Source organism: Quercus lobata, chromosome 5 (genome assembly GCF_001633185.2).
Source record: "Quercus lobata isolate SW786 chromosome 5, ValleyOak3.0 Primary Assembly, whole genome shotgun sequence".
NCBI lineage: Eukaryota > Viridiplantae > Streptophyta > Magnoliopsida > Fagales > Fagaceae > Quercus > Quercus lobata.
In genome coordinates, this window is record NC_044908.1 from 19,928,891 (window position 1) to 19,948,854 (window position 19,964).

General features: G+C 34.4%; 2 protein-coding genes across 3 annotated transcripts; one reads left to right on the plus strand and one right to left on the minus strand.

The window, feature by feature from the left end:
• Positions 1-2,519: 2,519 nt before the first annotated feature.
• On the minus strand, positions 2,520-14,680 carry LOC115992845 (putative HVA22-like protein g). Of its 2 annotated transcripts, none has more exons than XM_031117080.1 (6): positions 14,557-14,680; positions 14,271-14,365; positions 3,340-3,438; positions 3,195-3,251; positions 3,020-3,083; positions 2,520-2,920 (listed from the first exon to the last, which is right to left on the minus strand). In XM_031117080.1, the coding sequence occupies exons 1-6, from the start codon at positions 14,584-14,586 to the stop codon at positions 2,687-2,689; spliced, it is 579 nt and encodes a 192-aa protein (XP_030972940.1). In that variant the 5' UTR covers positions 14,587-14,680; the 3' UTR covers positions 2,520-2,686. The 2 variants fall into 2 exon arrangements, with proteins under 2 accessions (XP_030972940.1, XP_030972941.1); XM_031117081.1 differs by lacking the exon at positions 14,557-14,680 and adding an exon at positions 3,534-3,623 and having other exon boundaries at positions 14,271-14,348.
• A 1,072-nt stretch (positions 14,681-15,752) lies between these two features.
• Positions 15,753-19,780, plus strand: LOC115988845. The gene is made up of 4 exons (XM_031112473.1): positions 15,753-16,079; positions 18,064-18,174; positions 18,259-19,204; positions 19,291-19,780. The coding sequence occupies exons 1-4, from the start codon at positions 15,840-15,842 to the stop codon at positions 19,524-19,526; spliced, it is 1,533 nt and encodes a 510-aa protein (XP_030968333.1). The 5' UTR covers positions 15,753-15,839; the 3' UTR covers positions 19,527-19,780.
• The last annotated feature ends 184 nt before the right edge of the window (positions 19,781-19,964 follow it).

Here is a 19,964-nt window from a genome sequence, read left to right on the forward strand (position 1 = left end):
CTTTATCCATGACAGCCAGGGCTCAAGCATCAGTGGATCACACTCAGGATAGTAAAACACAACTAATTAAGTGAACATGAACTCATAAAAAATCTTATTTAGACCCAATTATAACTTAACTAATAAATATTCAATCACCTAGATATTTTTATTTTACGCATAAGTAAACAATCTATCCAGGGCCAAATCTATCACAGCAATAAAGATAAAAACATGAAGATTTAGTAACAAAGTTTAAAACCAAAGAACTTCTTCAGTGAAAAAAAAAAAAAACAAAAAATACACCACTCCGGGATACTGAACCCCATAAGGCAATTAATTATAATGAATGATTTTACAGACTCTCGCAAAACCTTTATAACTAGACCCTACTAACACAGTAGTATTGAGTTCACCACTGGAACTCCAAAAACCTCTACACTTCTTCTACATGAATTCCAAGATATCAATGCAAGCACTAATGTTAAGCAATGAACTTTTTAGTTTAAATCAAATTTGGAACTTGAAGTTAATCAAAGGTATGCCATCAGAATGCAAAGCCCAGCACAAGATCAAGATCAAACCAAGGGAGGTTAGAACTTTGAAGCAAGGAGGCTCTGCAGAGTTTTCTAGAGTGACTTGCCTACGTACTGAGTAAAATGTGCCTTGCTATATTCAAGAAATTGTGCGCATCTGCTCACCAAGTCATGTTTTATAAAATAATATCTGACCATCTCGCTTGAGTGAGACTTGAGCAAGATGCAAGCAAAACTTTCAGGTTGATCAATTGATTTGCTCAAGCATGAATGAAGTTCCCATGTGCAACCTTACTGTTTCAATTGAGCAGAAATTGGTTCCACTCCAGCGAGCTTCCCTAAATTAAACATCATCTAGAAATTTCAATATTTGGCTCTCTTCACAAATGAACAAGGATACAAATCATATTGTAGATTTCATTGCCAACAGATATTGCCAATCAAAATCTTACCACGATAGTATTTGTAACCCGGAGAACTTTGCAGTAGTTGTACTTTCGAGCTGAATGCGTAGCTTCTTTGTCCAAATTTGTAACCCATGCCTCTCATGTATATGAAAGGATTGCTAATTTTTCACTCTTATGGAAATAATTGTACAGAATTTAATTCCCTTTTTCCAATACTTTCTTATATTTCTGCATAATCCAGGTATACATTTCTTTAATCTCCAATTAATAGCATTATCCAACCTTTTCTAAATATCACATTCAGCATTATAACTTTACATTCTCAAATTCTTGAAATTGTAAAACAGTCATGTTTACTTTTAATGTCCTGTGAACTTATTGGGGTCAGCTATATTCATTTGCATCTAACTTACCTGTGACCAAAATCCCCTTAGGAGTTAGGACTCCTTGCTCCAAAATCTTCACTTGGTAACCTTTATATATTACTCTACTTTGTAAGTATTTTGCTTATCTCTCTCTTTCACAATTCAGTAAACTTGATTTTAAAGGTCTGTAAAAAATGACTTCCATAAATTTGCAAGCATTTTTTCTCTACAAAGATTCAATCTTCAAAGAGAGATCAAGGCAGCAAAGACTAATGATCGCCTCTCATAAAGTTTAACTAATCAGTTCTTCAAGTTTCTTCCTTTACACTGAACGGTGGGACTCAAGGAAAAGGAATTATATATGACAGTCACCAAGGAAGCCACCTAGCAACAGTTATCACGTCCAGGCCTAAATGTCCAAGTCATTCTTTAACTAGTGAAAAAGTGGCTATTTTCTACCGGTGTCTTCATCTTAACGCCAAATAGCCAAATATTTTGTATAGAAGGCTGTCTCACCCAAACTGTAGGAAGCCAATTTTGTTCAAGGTTCTGTCTCACCCACACAGGAAGAAGCCATGTGTTGGAACATGAGAGCACTTGAATTAGAGTAAATCCTGGGAGCTAGTAAGCTTACCTGTAGAATATCCCTGGTTGATAGTGTGGGACAGCAGAAACTTATATATGGAAATTCTCTAAACAAGACACAACCTGATATTGTGTGTACGGTCAACTTACAAATTCCTTGACAAAGGTTATACACTTTTACTATATTAAAATCCATTTTTATTGCAATTAACTTTAGTCACCATTCAGCCATTTTAAGAGATTGAACAATAAACAAGCATTTGCAGAAAGCAGTAGTGCAGAAGCAACACATAAGATCAAAGCCAAGATGACTTTGTGAATTACTCTGGCCAAAATTTGCTTTATAAAATTTGAGTCTTGTACATGCATAGAGTAGAAGGCCTTCAATTCAACGTATCATATTATATTCTATGATAAGGTAAAACTTAATGCAAAATATAAATAAAATATCAAAACGGGCTATGGCCTGATGTGCAACGAAACAAATATTCTCTCAGTTATTACTCTAAATTTAGTTAAATAAAATCTCAGTTCCTTGTCTTAACAAATAAAGTTTTCCTAACACAACAATGCCTCAACTCCTACTTCTTAAGTTCAGTGCTAAACCATATGAAAGCCCCCCCCCCCCCCCCCCCCACCACAGAGGGAAAAAAAAAATTGATGTATAAGGATCAAGTATACACAGTTTCTGCATAATTAGCTTAAGGCCAAAGAATGAGTAATCAACATTCTTATCCCAATTTTAACAATTACCATCAGAAGAATACAGTGTAGAATGCACTAAACAAATGATTTCTGATCCCTAGAGCAGATATTACTTTTCCTTGTCAATGGATACCTTATCAGCTTTAGGCCGTGATGCTGAATGAGAAGAAACATACTGCAGAATCTCAAAAAAACTTGTTTGGCCAAAACTCACAGCCTTTTGCCAATACAAAATTGCAATATCCCCAGCCTTAACTCTCAACTCCAATAAGGTGTGATCAATTTCCCCTTCATGTTTAGCCACATAAGGCCGGAAGAAAGAATTATAAACATATGATGTTCCCTGGAAACAATTAAAAATTATTATGTCAAAGAAACTGTTAGTAACATATAAGTTAATTAAACAAAATAGTTCTGCAAGTTCAAGATGTCAAATGCGTGCCTTTGTTTTAGGATGCCAAAGATATATACAGATTGCCAACTTTGCTTCACTGTACAGAGGTAGCCTTGTCCAAAAAAAAGAAAGAAAGAAAGTCAAGAATCCAAAAATAAATGCAAAAGAGAACAGGACTATATGAAAAATCAACTTATTTGTGTTGTGTTAAAAAATTGCATACCATGAAATGAAACTATCCCCAATTCTCTCAAAGACTGTAAGCATAGCAACTATAGTCCTACAAAATTAGAAGATGACACATTTTAGCACTAAAATAAGTTGTACCCTAAGATACTATCATACTAGCACAACATGAAAATACATACCAGTATTGGCACCAAAAAAGAAGTTGCTCCATCTCTGGCTTATTCTTCTCCAAAGTTTTAAAACACTCATAAGCCGGATAGGTATAGCCAAAAACAAGCCTGCAAATACAAGTTAATGTTTTTAACTTTCCTGTATAACAAACAAGCAAAACTGATGAAAATGGGAAATTCCCATATCACTTTTTGTTACATACAGTAGTGCTCTTGAAAGAAATGACCCCATCATTTTGAGTCCCGATAACAATTGGTGCATTTATTTCTCAACTTTATGACATCAATTCTATCTGAAATGAGAAAAAAAAAAAAACAAATCCCTGATAAGTTTGAGGAAGTCACAACAGATATTTCCTAATCATGGGCCAATATCAAAGGTTGATAACTCAGTCGACTACCAAATATAAAAGCAAAATTCAACATTTGAACAATAGATTGAAGTTATTAAGATAAGACCCACTTGTCATTTTTTTTTTTTTTGTGTCTTTCACTACAAATTTTATAATTGCTAAGTTGGTCAATAGTGATGAACAAGATTAAGTCCTAACATTCAGGGACCCGTCATTTTTTCTCTATCCCTCATAATTGACTAACAGAATAAATGTGAAATCGGTTGTAAAAAAAGGTTAACATTAATGTATGCCTAAAGTCTAGAGAAGTGTTAGTAAAACTTGAAATAAATGCATTAACATATAGAGAGGACAGAGGAAAAGAGCATACAGGTTTAGAGAGAGTCGGAGAATGTGAAAAAGTTGTATTCGATTACAAAGTGGAAAAACCGAATTGACATTTTGATCAAGTAGAATGTGGCACGAAACGGCGCGAATAGAGAGTGCCTTTGGTTTTGAATTTCCTTTTGACAGTTTTTGTAGTTAACCGCAGGACTCCCTCTCGGTTGCCGTGGTTTAGTGCCACATCGATCATATTATTCAATCACTCTGAAACCGCTGTTCATAAGGCCGACTTCTATAAGGTCATCACCATGCCTTTGGATAGTAGTTTTTTTTTAAATCCTTTTATGATCGGCAAGCCTTTGGCTAGCTTATTTGTTTAAAAGCTAGACAAAATAGGTTTTAACCCAAAAAAAAAAATGGAGACAAAAAAAGATTTTAAGTAAATAATTTTTTTTTAGAGAGAGATTTTAGGTAAATAAATTGATTTATTTAAGTTGATTTTAAGTAAATAAGATAGTATTTTTATTGTAGTTTTGGCTGGGTGCTAAATTATTGTGCCGAAAGAAAAAGGTCTGCATCTAATCTGATACGGGGTGAACCAATTATCAAAAATAATGTGCAAAGCTTTGGTTTGGTGTGCTCAATTTTTGATGACAATCATTTTATACTTCGGTTTGTTAATTTTTAATGACAATCAGTTTTTGATTCAAATTTTTAATTTTTAATTTTTTTTCCAGATTTTTGTAAATGTTTAAATTTTTTGAAAATGCCGACACAAAAACGCAAGTATAAACTTTTTTTTTTTTTTTTTTTAATGAACATGGACTTTTTTTTTAGGTAATTAGTCCAAAACACGTACGATGCACCGGAAAACTTTGCCTAAAAGTATGTTGGTCTCAAACTTTACATAGAAAGTATAATTAAATTTAGGGGTGGCAAAATTTGACACGACTCGTGAACCCGACACGACTAACCCGTTTATAAACAGGTCATAGGTCGAGGCTAAATGGGTTCGGGTCATATTCGGGTCGACACGACTGACCCGTTTAATAAATGGGTCGTGTTCGGGTTCACACATGTGAACCCGTCTGACCTGTTTGATCCGTTTAAATAATAAAGGCATTAAATTTTGTTATTATTGCTTAATTTTTTTGTTGTAATTATATGTTTATTACTATATTTATGGCCATAATTGTATTTTAATTTTAGATATATAAAAATTGATAATAGATTATCTAGGTCATATATGACCTATTAATCAAACAGGTTATTAAATAGGTTATTTGTATTAACTTTTATATGACTTATTAATTAAACAGGTTAAACGTGTCGGGTTGGGTCAACCTATTTAATAAACGTGTCGGGTTATGGTTGAAGATTCTTGACACGTTTACTAAACAGGTCGGGTTCGGGTCAACTCATATAGCAGAGTACTTATGGCTCGACACGACACGAACCCGACCCTTAAACACGAATTGACACCCCTAATTAAATTATATTGTTCTCAAACTAAAACAATAAATACAACAGGAAGACTTAAAATAAAAAAAAATAAAAAATAAAAATTGGTGTGCATCTAACTAAAAGTTTTTGTTGTTCTCTCTAGTTTCTACTATGGGATACCAAAATTATTTTTGCATCATAGATTTAATGCCAAATATTTGTAGCTAGAATCCTATAAATTGTTTAGATTTTCAAAAATGACAAATGCTATTAGAATCTACTAAAGGGACAAATGATATTAGAATCTATTACCATAGTATCTCAATTGTTTTTCGATATCTGAACTTATAATCATCTTTATACTTATGATGGACTTACCACTTTCATGCATTTGTGTTAAAAAAAAAAAAAAAATTAAAAAAAAAATAAAATAAAATAAAAAAAAACCCTCAATTTGAAGGCACACAAACAATTTGATCCAACTTGTAGTGAATTTCTTAATTAGTTGCAGGAGCATATCAAAAATCTTTAACAAATTGGTTTTCATACCTAGTACCATAGCATCATTGATGACTCAAAATTTAATATGAATATAATTGAACGCAATATGACTATTGGTGACTATGCCATATCACATAGCATTTGACTTTTTCCTTGACACGAAAAATTCTTAGGTACTTTTGGAATATAGTAAAATGGTGCTCCTTCCTTTCACATTCATGATGGACTCCACCATGAATTTAATGAGTGGATTCTATCATAAATTTGAGATAAGGGAATACTATTCACCATGCTCTAGGAGTACCTAAGAGTTACTCCTATAACATAGCAAGAGAAGCACTCATTATCTTAGTAGACAATCCTTCCAATGTGTAGCCCATTGGTAAGATTGAATATTATATTCAATTTGGGGAATCCTAATATAGCACTCAAAGAGAGAGAGAGAGAGAGAGAGAGAGAGAGAGAGAGAGAGAGAGAGAGAGAGAGAGAGAGAGAGAGAGAGAGAGAGAGAGAGAGAGATTTTGGAAGAGGAAGAGAAAATAGAGTGGTGAGACTATACATTTCCTTTTTTTTTTTTTTTTGAGTGATTATATATATATATTCTTTGACCATACATCTTTATTTGTTTAAACAGAATGGCTGAATAAAGACTTGAAAAATGAGTAGGAACATTAGTTTGGTCAGTTGCTAGTCGCGAGTCAGTTGCGAGATTTAGTTGCAAGACTCCTCTTAAATGCACACAACTTGAGTTTAAACTAATCTAATAATGAGTAATGTATTTCGTAATCCAAAACACCAAAAAAAAAACATAAACTAAAAAAAATTAATAAAACTTAACAATGATTAATTGAACCAATATTAGGATAATTTTTTTTTTTTTATAATCTATTAAGATTATTTTCTTTGTAGAAATTATAATTTCAGCCACCCAAAACATATTCTCAAATAAACAATTATTAGCAAAATCTAAGAATTAAATTTCTATACATGCATTGTTATAAAATAATAATAATAAAAAATTGTAAAAGTTAAAATTTATCACCTATCCGATTATTTTCATTTGGCTAACCTTTGCTTTTCTTTAAATAAATGGCATTATAGAGTACTTCTAATACAACTATTAAGAGCACTTTGTCCACCACAAAAGATTAGAAAATAAACAAAAATTAGTAAATTCTCATAGTTTAACATCTAAATTGAGCACTATAAAAAATTATACTATATAACAAAATAAATACCAAATTATCCAAATCATGCTATGTAATAGAATAATATTATATTTTTATATGTTATATTTAATTCTTTAGAACGCAATAGGATAACATTTAACAATCAAAGAGAATAAATTTAAAAAAAAAAAAAAAAAAACAACAACAACAACAACAACAACAACAATAACAACAACAATTTAAAAAACAAAACTAAATCACAATTTAAAAAACAAAACTAAATTGCATTAACCCAAAATAGTGTTTTAAAGAATATAAAAAATTATCAACCTAAAGTAGAGATGCAAGAAAAAAAAAATCCACCAAAAAATTTAGAGAGAGAGAGGGAGAGAGGGAGAAAGGAAACTTTTTTTTTTTGTGAGGGAAAACTATGCATAGAATAGAAGAGATAGTGACAAATTTATAGTAAGAGAGTGTAAATAAGAAGAGACAAAAATAAAGAATGATAAAGGAAAAGAGGAAGAATGATATTAATGTAGAGGATAGTGGGGAGATGAAAAGGTAAGGAAGAAAAAGATTGAAGAAGTAGTGAAGAGATGAAATGGTAAGGGAGAGAAAAAGGTTTGAGAAGTGTAAATATTAAAAAAAATAAATGTTAAAAACAATTATAAGAAAATTGGAAAAAAAAAACCCTAAAATTGAACTGAAAAGGCTTTGAGTTGGGCTTGATAGTGGAACTAAATAAATAAAAGGTGTTCTGGATTAACTATACAGATTTATTATAAAGTGATAGTGGAAGTAAATAAATAAGTAGTGGGCTGGATTTATTATAGGATGATAGTAGAAGTAAATAAATAAGTAGTGGGCTGCATTTATAAAGCTGAAAATTGTAAAAACCATTTTAAAATTATAAGACAAATTATATTTTAAAAAAGAAAAGAAAAAAAAGAATGAAGTGACAGCTGATGTGGCGCAACGTGAGAGCAGCAACATTAAACGCGAGCAGCAGCATTAAACGCTAGGCTTCAGTTTTTTTCTCTCTCTCTTCCTTTAAACTAAAAAGACTCACACAAAACCCAAAAGCTGAACTGAAAATGTTTTGGGTTAGGCTTGATAGTAGAACTAAATAAATAAGAGGTAGACTGGATTAATTGTACAGATTTATTATAGGGTGATAGTGGAAGTAATAAATAAGTAGTGGGTTGCATTTATAGGGCTGAAAATTGTAAAAACCATTTTAAAATTGTAGGACAAATTATATTTTAAAAAAGAAAAGAAAAAAAATGACATAGCAGCTGATATGGCGCAACGTGAGAACAGCAGCATTAAACGCAACGCTTCAGCTTTTTTTCTTTTTTCTTTTTCTCTCTCTTCCTTTAAACTGAAAAGACTCACACAAAACCCTAAAGTTGAATTGAAAAGGTTTTGGGTTGGGCTTGATAGTAGAACTAAATAAATAAGAAATGGGCTGGATTAATTATACAGATTTATTATAAGGTGATAGTAGAAGTAAATAAATAAGTAGTGGCTGCATTTATAGGGCTGAAAATTGAAAAAACCTTTTTAAAATTGTAGGACAAATTATATTTTAAAAAAGAAAAAAAAAAAGAATGACGTGGTAGTTGATGTGGCGCAACGTGAGAACAGCAGCATTAAACGCTACGCTTCAGCTTTTAGTAATATATAGAAAAACCATTTTAAAATTTTAGGACAAATTATATTTTAAAAAAGAAAAGAAAAAAAAAAAAAGAATGACGTGGTAGTTGATGTGACGCAACATGAGAACAACAGCATTAAACGCTACGCTTCAACTTTTAGTAATATATAGATAATAAAAATAATCTCTTTAATTTTGTTTGCAAAAGCCTTTTTTACATCCAGAACCAAGCATAGTCAGGATCTTGTTCAACCTTTCTTTTTTATTCCTATTAATCATAGAAAAAAATAATGTTAGTCTTGGCTAGAGGGTCGATGAGCAACTTACCTAGCTCCTCTATTAGACTTTGAACAGCTAAAGCCTTTTTTAGTAATATATAGATAATAAAAATAATCTCTTTAATTTTTTTTCTGCAAAAGCCTTTTTTACATCCAAAACCAAGCATAGTCAGGATCTCATTCAACCTTTCTTTTTTATTCCTATTAATCATAGAAAAAAAAAATGTTAGTCTTGGCTAGAGGGTCGATGAGCAACTTATCTAACTCCTCTATTAGCCTTTGAACGGCTAAATATATTAATAAAATAAAAAATAGAAAAAATCTCTTTAATTTCATCTGCAAGAGCCTTTTTTACTTTCACGATCCAGCCTAGTCAAGTCCTCACTAAGTCTTTCTTTTTTGTTCCTATGAATTATAGAAAAAAAAATGTTAATCTTGGTTAGAGGGCTGATGCTCAACTTACCGAACTCTTGTGTTAGCCTTCGAACAGTTAAATATATAAATAAAATAAATATATTTATAAAATAAATAATAAAAAAGATCTCTTTAATCTTGTCCACAACCCAGCCTAGTTAGGACCTTGCTGAACTTTTCTTTTTTGTTCTTATGAATCATAGAAAAAAAAAAGAGAGTTAATCTTGGTTAGAGGGTCGATGCTCAACTTACCTGGCTCCTCTATTAGCCTTTGAACGGCTAAAAATATATATAAAATAAATAGTAGAAAAGATCTCTTTGGTTTTGTCCACAACCCAACCTAGTTAGGACCTTGCCAAGACTTTTTTTTTTTTTTTTTTTTTTTTAAATTCTTATGAATCATAGAAAAAAAAATGTTAATTTTGACTAGAAGGTCAATTAGCTACAACTTACCCAGCTCCTATATTAGCCTTTGAATGGCTAATGTGGACTCCTCACATATGGTGGGGGCTCGCATGTCCTATATAATTCTTAACATCCTAAATAATTTATAGAAGTAATAAATAAAAAGTAAATTTATAAATAAGTTATATAATTAATAATAAATATATGAGTTAAATAAATAATAAAGTAAACCTTGTTTCTTTCGTCCGCAAGAGCTTTTTTCATTTTCACAATGCAGCCTAGTTAGGACCTCGACGAACCTTTCTTTTTTGTTCCTATGATTCATGGAAAAAAATAATGTTAATCTTAGGTAGAGGATATTAGGTTATAGAACTAGAAAGATCCTTATAGAATTTGTGGAGGTGAGATCCCAGAAATCGTGGGCCTGTTGGGCTCGAATCCCCAATTAATTTGTATTCCATTAAGGGTTTAGCCCATAATGGGAGGTCCCAAGAAAAGTTTGGCTAATAATTGATGATTTGAAAAGGTGGTACAATGGTTTTCTGATGGAAGTGTGACTGTTTGAGGAGAATTTCAGACAGTCGAGATGTCCCTTTGGAAATCCGAGCTGGATCCCCTTCCCTAACTATTACATTTTGATCTCTCACTGTTCACTCGTGTTTCTCTCCCTAGCATTATGTTCCAACCTCTTGCTCCTCCCCCTTGACCCTTTTTTATAAGCTTGCTTTTAGTGGGTTTGTCATGATTAGAGAATCTTTGGCGCATATGTGGGTCCCTCCACTTATAAAGCTTGGGTGGCTTCTTAAGTTTGGGCTACTGTTCTAGCACATCTAATCACACATTAGTGATAGGTCCCACATGCATGCCATCAAAATGATTTTCTAGTAAGTTGTGTCTGACGCTAAATTTTTTGTTCGGTGGGAGGATTTCCCTAAGGCATTACCTTCTTTCTTCAGGGATAGTGAGCTTTGTTCGGATATACATGCCGGGGACATGTGGATCTATGTTTTAACTCAATGTTCATTAGATTTAGGCCAAACCTAAATTTTAGGCCCCAAGCTTGGGCCTAGTATGGGCTAAGCTCTTATTAAGCCCCAGGCTTAGGCCTAGTATAGGCCAAGCTATTGTCCATCTACAATAGCCCCCACGATCCCATCTCCAATTCATGGTGAGGGGATCGTGGTTATGACCCCAGCATCTTGGGACGTGCGCCACTATAATCGTCATGTCTTGGTGACACCAAGCATTAGATAATAAATGTGCCAAATTTGACAACTTCCCCTTCGCACGCTTCGTGGCAGCTGTCATGATTCAATAATCATGATTGCCTGGGCCGTAATTTTCCCACCTATTGCTCTAATTCCTCCCCTATAGATACTCCTTTGGGACTCTGGTTTCATTTCTTTTATTTCTTTCCTCTAGCCTTTCACTCTCTTATTGCCTTTCTCTCTTTTCTTGCTTAGAGCGTTCCTATTGAGACCACACTTGCCCATCCCCTGTAAGTATACTCATCCTTTCTCATTTCCATATTCTCTGGGTACTTATGGGTAGATTTGCTAGGTTGGTAGACACCCCCGAGGCTGTCTTAGCCCTTAAGGCCAAGTATCACATCCCTTATGATGTTTCCTTCAAGATGCTATAGCCGAATAGTGGGAACCAAGGGCTATTTTTGTTCCCTTAATAGTCATAATAGAAGGTGGGGTTAGGTATCCTTCCTCTCAATTGGGGTGCCTTGGACTTAGACTTACCTTGCAGCTAATCATCCTCAAGTCTTTTGTTCTCCTCTACCCTTTCCATTAGCTCATGCATATCTATGATGGGCCAAAGGGTGAGTGAGGTCTTGAGTTCGGCTCAATGGAAATGCTGACTTTAAAGGTGATGGCTACCACTCCCGCATTGTTTCCCCTAATCTCGTGGTATAATTCCCAGTATCAGTTCGAGTATGCCCTTAGGGTCTCCCCTTCTTTCATGGACATAGTGATCAGGGAATCAAATGGCTTTGGAACTTAGCTACAAGTCACGAAACCTAGCCTTAAATGTCCGGGTCAATTTGTCATAATTGTGAATAGACCCCTTCTCCAGTCCATCAAACCATCTCATAGCTATGGGACCCAAATTGGATGGGAAAATCTTACATATCAAGGCCTCATTCTTAGAGTTAATGGCCACGTTTTGGTTATAATGGCTGACGTGCTCCACGGGGTCAAACTTCTCGTTATAGTTGGTAAATATGCGCTTCACGAACCTCTATGGCATGTTTGACCCTTCGATGACCTCGAAGAATAGAGAACAAGAAATTTGCTGCAAGGGGGGACTCATTGCGTTATTACCCTGTGTTGAGGGTTCACCCTGTGTCCTTACGATCTGGAAGCTCCTCGAAGAAGTCTTTCTTTCCTCGATCCTCCGTGGGGGGATTCTTTCCTATTATTCCTTTACAAAGGGGGACTCTATCTGGCTCCTGTGCCTACTTACAGGGGATAGTATCCTTTCCCTATGTCTCTGTGAAGGGGAATTCAACCTCTCTTGATTCACACAATGAATCTCCTCGGTGTTCTCCCTCCTACAAGAGGTCCCTTTCACTAGGCTTATCTTCGGTTGGTCCCTATTCTTCGCGAGGATCCTCTTCTCCTGTTGCAACACTAGAACTTGAGCCCTTAGACGATCCATCTCCCCATCCCTATTGTCTTGCGGAGTTGGTCGTCAACTTTTCCCTAAGGCGCGCAAAGGGAGAACCACCTCCCTGCTATAACTTCACTAGGGTTCCTCCTGACCCTCTCTTCTTACCTCAAAATGTATCCTTCAATCGAGAAGGTTCAAGAGCCCCATTCCTTCTTTAATTAGTCATCCTAACCCCAACTAACTTCTAACCCTACTACTTAGTGGATTTCCGACAAACTGCACCAATTTTGGGGGTCATAAACACAAATACAAAAACCAAGTTAGAAGGGCTCCATGCTTCTTAATGATCAACCACGATCTCACCAAAACACACATTTCCTTTGAAACTTGGACTTCCTTTGGGAAAATTTCCCCCCCCTAAAAAAATCATCCTTTTTATTGCAGAGTAGACACTATCTTACAACTCAATCACGAATTGGACAATCAATTTGCTTCGTGGAAGTAGAAAAGAATCCAAACTCAAGGATAGCATTCCAAAATTTTTTGTCACTCTTTGGTTTATTGTGCTAACAACCACCTCTCTAACTCACAGGTACACACCAGCCTTTCATGATTTGCAGGTTTTGATCGAATAATTGATGGTGGTAATAATAGTAATCCTCTAGCTTGTCCTTATTGGGAGGAGTGGCAACTACTGATACAAGTCGAAACTACTAAGCAATTGATCAGAGAGAAGAGCTTAGCTTGCATAGGGAAAACCAGAGATGGAACTCAGGTCTTAAGAAGGGCTTTCACCACCACATCTAAAGACTGTCGCTCAGCAAGACTCATTGCAATTCGTGAAGCTCTAATCTGTGCAGCAGGCTTGGGCCTCCATACAGTGGTCATTCTTAAAAGCATGTATAGATCCAACAACACTGGAAAAACAAAATGCACTGACCTTGGTGGACTGAAGCTATCCTAGATTATATTTATAATATTATACAGCAGAACTCTATGCTGATTTCTATTTTGTATGCTTCTAAGTTTATGTTTTCTGATTGTAGGAATCTAGCTACAATGGTAGCAAAACAATCTCCTTACATTATGATGTAACCTATTATTTTTACCAGCTAAGGGAAATGTTAACGAGTGCCGTACGGTATTGGTTAAGAATCTAATTAAAAAAAGATTTTATGGAAAAAGAAAAAAAAATTAATGTTTTGACAGCTTTTCTTATTTCCCATAAAAGTTATGTCAAAATTTTCCTAAAATGGATTTTTAACCAATGCTGTACGGCACTCATTAACATGACCCTTAAAAAAAAAAGTACATTGTGTATATAAATAAAAATATTCTAGGCACGCCCATATATAATATATAACTAAAACAGAAAAACCCAAACGAAAGTTACAAAACCTACGGATGGCTAGTACTACCACTACCCAACAAAACAAAACTTAAGATTAGTAGTTAAAACCTAACGGCACACGCATAACACACACACAAAGAAGGTAAGATTACTGCAATCAGTCTTACATATCATTGTGAGGTGTTATTGTTTCAAACTAGAAAGATCAAAGATGCACTAAATCCATTTTTATTGACTAGCAAAATTACCATTTTTTTCATGCATTTTGTAATTGTACATGAATCAAACACATGAACATAATTCTTGCCTCTAAGATAGGGAACCAGTAATTATCAAACACATGCACTTAAGGAAAGCAGACATTGAGACATACACAAGTTATTAAGGGAAAAAAACTAAGTGAACATGCTTTAAGCTAGCAATTACCTTTCGTTCCGTGCCCATTTCCACAGCTTCTGAACACCATTTGATCCAAGTGCCAAAACCCCAATGCCAGAATTTGCATATAGAAGTTGAACAACCTAAGTATAAACATAGGACAGAATGCATCATCAAGTATATAAACTCTATAATAAAAGGTCAAATATAGTAAAGTTGCAGAGAGTTGAGAGGTCACATTATAACCAACCTGTGTATTAATTATTTTGAACTTTTAGTAAAATTTATAATACTTATTGAAAATATGGTATTAAATACAAGATACTTCACAAACCTTGCTGGAAGAATCTGTGCCTTCAGGCATGGCAACTAATCGGCACTGGACAACATCCACAATTTCAGACAACTGCTAGGGTTTGGTTCTATCAGTTCCATCCTCCATGGTTCTTGGCTTTTCCATGCTTCTACCTTTATTAACAGTACTTTCAGTAAAAAGTTTTCAGTTTCAATTAAATAAGTTGTTCCCAAACAGACACTTATTATGTATGAACGGATTTAAAATTTTTTTATTTTTTTATTTTATGTATTTTAATACTTGAATAGGTTTTATCTGTTTATATATGAACAAGTTTATGAAATATGTGGAACTTATTTCATTCACCATGTATGAACATGATTTTTTATGTATGATATATGGTTGTTGTATGGATAATTGGACTTTTTCTTTTATGAATACTTGATAAATGGACAATTGGACATCTAACAAGTTGCTAGGTAAATAATTAGAGTTTAAGCTTGCCCATGTAATTGGACACATAGCTAAATAAATGGAAGTTTTTATTTGCTTGAAGTTTTGAACATGTTGATGTATAGATATTGGGCTTGAGTGCCCCAATTTTTTTTTAGATATTTTATTAATTTTTCAAATCAATTAAACCAATCACATAAACTGCACCGCTTTAGGTTGAAAAACCGACCTTTGGCAGTGTGCATTGATTCAGTTATGGGGAAACCGATACTAATCAGTTTGGTCACAAATTTGAAAAAAAAAAAAAAAATTGATTTAACTAAACCGTGCACACCCTTTGTCATAGACTTTGGCATTGTAAAAAATAGATACACTTAACTTTATATTTCGTTAATTTAGTATATAAACTTTGATATTGTAACAATAAGACCCCCTGAACTTTTTAATTTTTTTTCTTCAATTTAACCTGTTTTAGCACCAAATCATTATAAATAAATTAAAAAAATTAAAATGAAGGTGTTATATTTTTAGGGGGTATATTGCTTATAGTACCAGGTACCAACACTTATATACTAAATTAGCTATAAATTAACTAAAATAAAAGTTACATGATCTATTTGTTACGGTGCAAAAGTTTATCCGCTAAATTAAAAAAAGTTCTTCCCAAAAAAAATCAAAATGTTTGGTCGGGTCCACCCAATTTTGCTTAAGGAAACTCGGGCGAGTGCAACTCCGAGTCGTGACTCACTGCTACGCTCCAGAATAATGAAAATACCACACAAAATAAAAATAGCCCGCCTTTCACAATAAATTCAAACACACAGCGAGAGGAGAGCCCCAACGTTTCTCACAGATAGAGAGAGAGAGAGATGTTAAAGAACGAAGCGAAATCGAAGTCGAAGACGGTAAGGAAGCCATTGAGAGACGTATCCAACAAGAAGTATAATAATGGCGGAACGTTCTCGAAACCCTTGGATATGAAGAAGGATCTCAGATTTTCAGAGAAAGAAGAGGATCGGTGTAAGGGAGTGGAAGAAGAAGAAGAAGAAGATGGATCGCTCGACCGCCTTCTGCTCGTCCAGTCCGATCTCTCCTCTCTCGTCCATCAGGTAACTGCTCTCTCTCTCTCTCTCTCCTTACGATCTGTTTGTTTCTCGAGAAAATGATTTCGAATAACAAGGATTGCATCTTGCTCTGTGTAATTTACAATCTCGATGAAAAATTTGCTCAGTCTTTGTTTCATTCGGCTTTTGCAAGTTTGATCGGATTTGTGCTTTAGTCCCTCTCTCTCTCTCTCTCTCTCTCTCTCTCTCTCTCTCTCTGTGTCTGTGTCAGCTTTTGTGTTTGTTTGGTTGCTCGGAAAGTGTGGGAGGCTATATTTGTGTTTTTGAATACTTAGCTTCAAATTGAAAGAGAAATTTACTGAGTGCATTTCAAATTACAGATTGGAGTGTTGTAGTTGTAGGTACTTAGGATCTTATAGTTTGATAAATCTTGTTCTTATTGTGATTTGGTTTTGATTTTCGAAATTTATAGGAGATTTTTAATTTAGGAAATGATTCAAGGCACAAATTTTATCTATATGTTCTCAATGGAATATCAGTTTTTTTATAATTTGTTAGTCTTAGATAGTTGTTATAGTTTTATATTGGTTTCAATTTCGTATTGTTTTCATTTTGTGTTGTACTGTTATATAATGCTTCTGTGGTTTGAATATGTACAAAGTTGAGAATGTTTACTTGGCTGCCTCACTCTTCTGTTTAATTGGATTTGAGTTGCTTGGTATTTTTTGGGAATATATTTTTTAAGTGAACAAAATGGGCAGGTTTTTTGAAATTGGAGTATGCTATGATAATATTTAAACATATTCCGCTTTATGATAATTGCTCTTTATCATTGGGCCAAGACACCAATTGATTTTTGGTGTAAGCAGAATAAAAAATCTTTAATTCGACAACAAGAAACTTCACCAATTGAACTAACTGGATTTGGAACCCACATGTTTGTGCTTGTGATTAGAAATATACTTTTGCTTCCTTTTTTTTGTTGGGGGGGGGGGGGGATGTTAACCTTTCTTGTTAGATATCCCTAATTTTTGTTTTAATATGACATTGGGAATTATAGCATTATAATTTATAGAATAAGATGCGATAAACCTGGAAGGTTGTGTGCATAATGACAAATTGAATCATAAATTGGTCATTCTTTGACAAGCTTCCCTTGTTTCTGTCTTGCAACATTTCTTCATTTTAGAAGCAAACTATTATTGTGGGAAGGGCACCTGTTGGACACAGATGTGCACATTATTCACTGTACTGAATTTACATTTTGGTGAAACTTTTGTGCTAGACTTCTTTAGTTTGGATTTATATTTTTATTAGAACTTGGGTTTTAGCAACTATGACATCAACATGTGGCATTGCCAAAGATGTTGTCATTTAAAAAGTGGGAATGTTGTGAGAATATGTTTGTGGTGGTTTAGGTTCAAACTTTCATATACCAATATATATTGACCTTGGAGAACTGGTTAAGATAGTAACTGTTTTTTCTTTCCTAGTTGAACTGAGGATAACATGTATTTGAGGAGAGGCCTTCTTTTATATATATATATATATATATATATATATATATATATATATATATTATAACTGAATGGTAACAGCATGTTGAGACTGGAGTGTGTCCCAGCTTTAAGTTTAATCAATTTTATAATATATATGAGTGAACCAGCAGATCTTTGCATATTATTTAAGGTTTTTTGTTGAACCTTCTTAAAAAGATTTACTTACAGTTTAGTGGTATCTTATGCTGGTGAATCGATTTATTTACACATCTTGCTTATACTTCAATTGGCTGATTTCTAGTTTTGAAGAAGTTTCAAAACTTTTCTCCAGCAGGTATGAATATGTATATTTGTACTGCTTTTACTATGCTGAGCCACTTGTTATCATTAAACTAGTTTATGCCTATACACCATTAGCTTTTATTTTTCTGTGATTGATCATTATTGTCGTGTTGTCCTTGCTTCTCTTATTTGGGGTTCTTTTTTTCTGAGACCTTTTTTTGGTTGCTAAATTATGCATGAAATGGCAGGTTGATGAACTTGTTGTGCAAGCATTTAAACTGAAGTCAATGAGCAAACAGGGGAGAATAGAAATTGAATCTTTCACACATTTCTTGTCTGAAATGCTTTCTTCTTTAAAGGTTAATCCTACCTTCTATCAGTATATCACACTTCCATTTCCATACATTCTCTTTCTGATATGGGTTTTCATTTCTCAAATGTAGCCATGGCTTCCCAGATTTCAGAAGGTGCTCTCCAGTCCTTCGGCAGAGTCTGAAAATCAGTTGGGACAGACTGGGGAAAGTAAAATAGTTTCTTTGACTAATGATGTTGAAAGTGATGCTGTTCACAGTCCAGAAGAAACCAAGTTGGATTCATTAATCTCTCCTTCTCCCCTTGTATCATGGCGTGCTGACTGCACTGTTGAGAGAGGTAGACAGCTGTTTTTGCTCACACCTCTACCTATATCAAAAACATTATTGTCCAAATGTCAGGGCCCATCTAAATCAGCATTTGAAAGGAATACTTCCAATACTTCTTCTGAGCTGCCAACTTTTTGTACTCTTTTAGAAGATGTAAATGATGATTTACTTGTAAGTGTTCCCATGAGGCCAACTACAAGTAAGCCTTCTGATTCTGCTGCCACCGAATTGGGAAAAACTTTACAGTCTGAATTTGCACCTTCGTCCATTTTTTCAAAAAAGGAGTGCTCCATGCTCGTTATGACTCCATGCTCAAAAATGTCACCTCCAAAATCTTGTGTATTGCTTGAACCTATATCTGAGATCTCTCATCAAGGCAATTACAAGTTTCGTAAGGCTACCCCATTTCCTGTTGGGATTAATTGCAGTAGATCACAACTTTCCGAATCCTCTGGCAGTGATTCTTCTGAGGGTCTTGCTTTCAAGTATCCAGAGCTCTTAGGGATTCAAGGGGCTTATAAACCTGGGATTGGAAAGAAAAAGGTAGAAGCATCGCCAGGCTGGTTTGTGTCACCTCCTAAAACTTGCATCTTACTTCAGCCACCTGATGAGAAATCATTAAATGATGCAGCTGATGTCTGCCAGATGCCTTCATCTCATGTTTTCAATCAGCAAAAGAACTTGTCATTTGCAAAGCAAGACAATGTCCAATGTGGTGTTCAGCAAACCAGCAAATCTTGTAACCAAGGTATTGCTTTATAATTTTTCTCTTCTTTTGGTTAATGCAGCATTTCAAATGTGATATGTACTTATTAAGTTTCTCCCTTTCCACAGAACCTCTTGGTGGCAATTTAGCATCCATAGACAGCACTCCAATGTGGAAGGAACCTGAAAGCACAATCCACCAAGGCAAACGTCCCGGTGAGAATACTTTAAAGAAAGAGTTGTGGACAAGGTTTGAAGCAGCATCCACTCATGGGCTTCGTTTTAATACCTCTGTGCCTGAAAATACTGCTTCTAAAGGATTTCTTGACTTACTCGACGAGGCCTCTTGTGATGAGGAAAGTTAAAATGATTGTGGGTTTGAGCCAGCAAATGTATATTTTTTTCATTTATTTTTTGATATGTAAATGGTGATTCATGTTGTATGCTAGAACAGCAGAACTATTTAGGGGCTCGGTCATTAGTTTTGTACCACCTATGACACATGTATCCTTTGGTGGCACAGGCGCTTTTGTTTGCTGATCAATTTTTCGATAATACATATGTTGCTTCTAGTTTGTATGGAATGCGTATCAGATATAATCTGAATTCAAAATAATATCCGAAGAGTAACTGCATTTGTGAATTGTGAGCATGCTTGCAAGGCTAGGCACAAATTTGAATTAACACCCAAAAAAAAAGGTACTGAAACCTCAACAGCCCTACTCTGTTTTTGCTATATAGTATTCTTCTGCCAATGTTTTGTTAGTTTGTGAGAGCTGTTGATATTGTAAAGATTGGTTAGG

Coding starts and splice junctions, on each gene's coding strand:
- LOC115992845 (XM_031117080.1), bottom strand. CDS start 14,586: ATGCCTGAAGGCACAGATTCTTCCAGCAAG. Junction 14,366..14,556: donor GCACAGATTCTTCCAGCAAG/GTTTGTGAAGTA, acceptor GTTTATACTTAG/GTTGTTCAACTTCTATATGC. Junction 3,252..3,339: donor CTTTTTTGGTGCCAATACTG/GTATGTATTTTC, acceptor CTAATTTTGTAG/GACTATAGTTGCTATGCTTA.
- LOC115988845 (XM_031112473.1), top strand. CDS start 15,840: ATGTTAAAGAACGAAGCGAAATCGAAGTCGAAGACGGTAAGGAAGCCA. Junction 16,080..18,063: donor TCTCCTCTCTCGTCCATCAG/GTAACTGCTCTC, acceptor ATGAAATGGCAG/GTTGATGAACTTGTTGTGCA. Junction 19,205..19,290: donor CAGCAAATCTTGTAACCAAG/GTATTGCTTTAT, acceptor CCCTTTCCACAG/AACCTCTTGGTGGCAATTTA.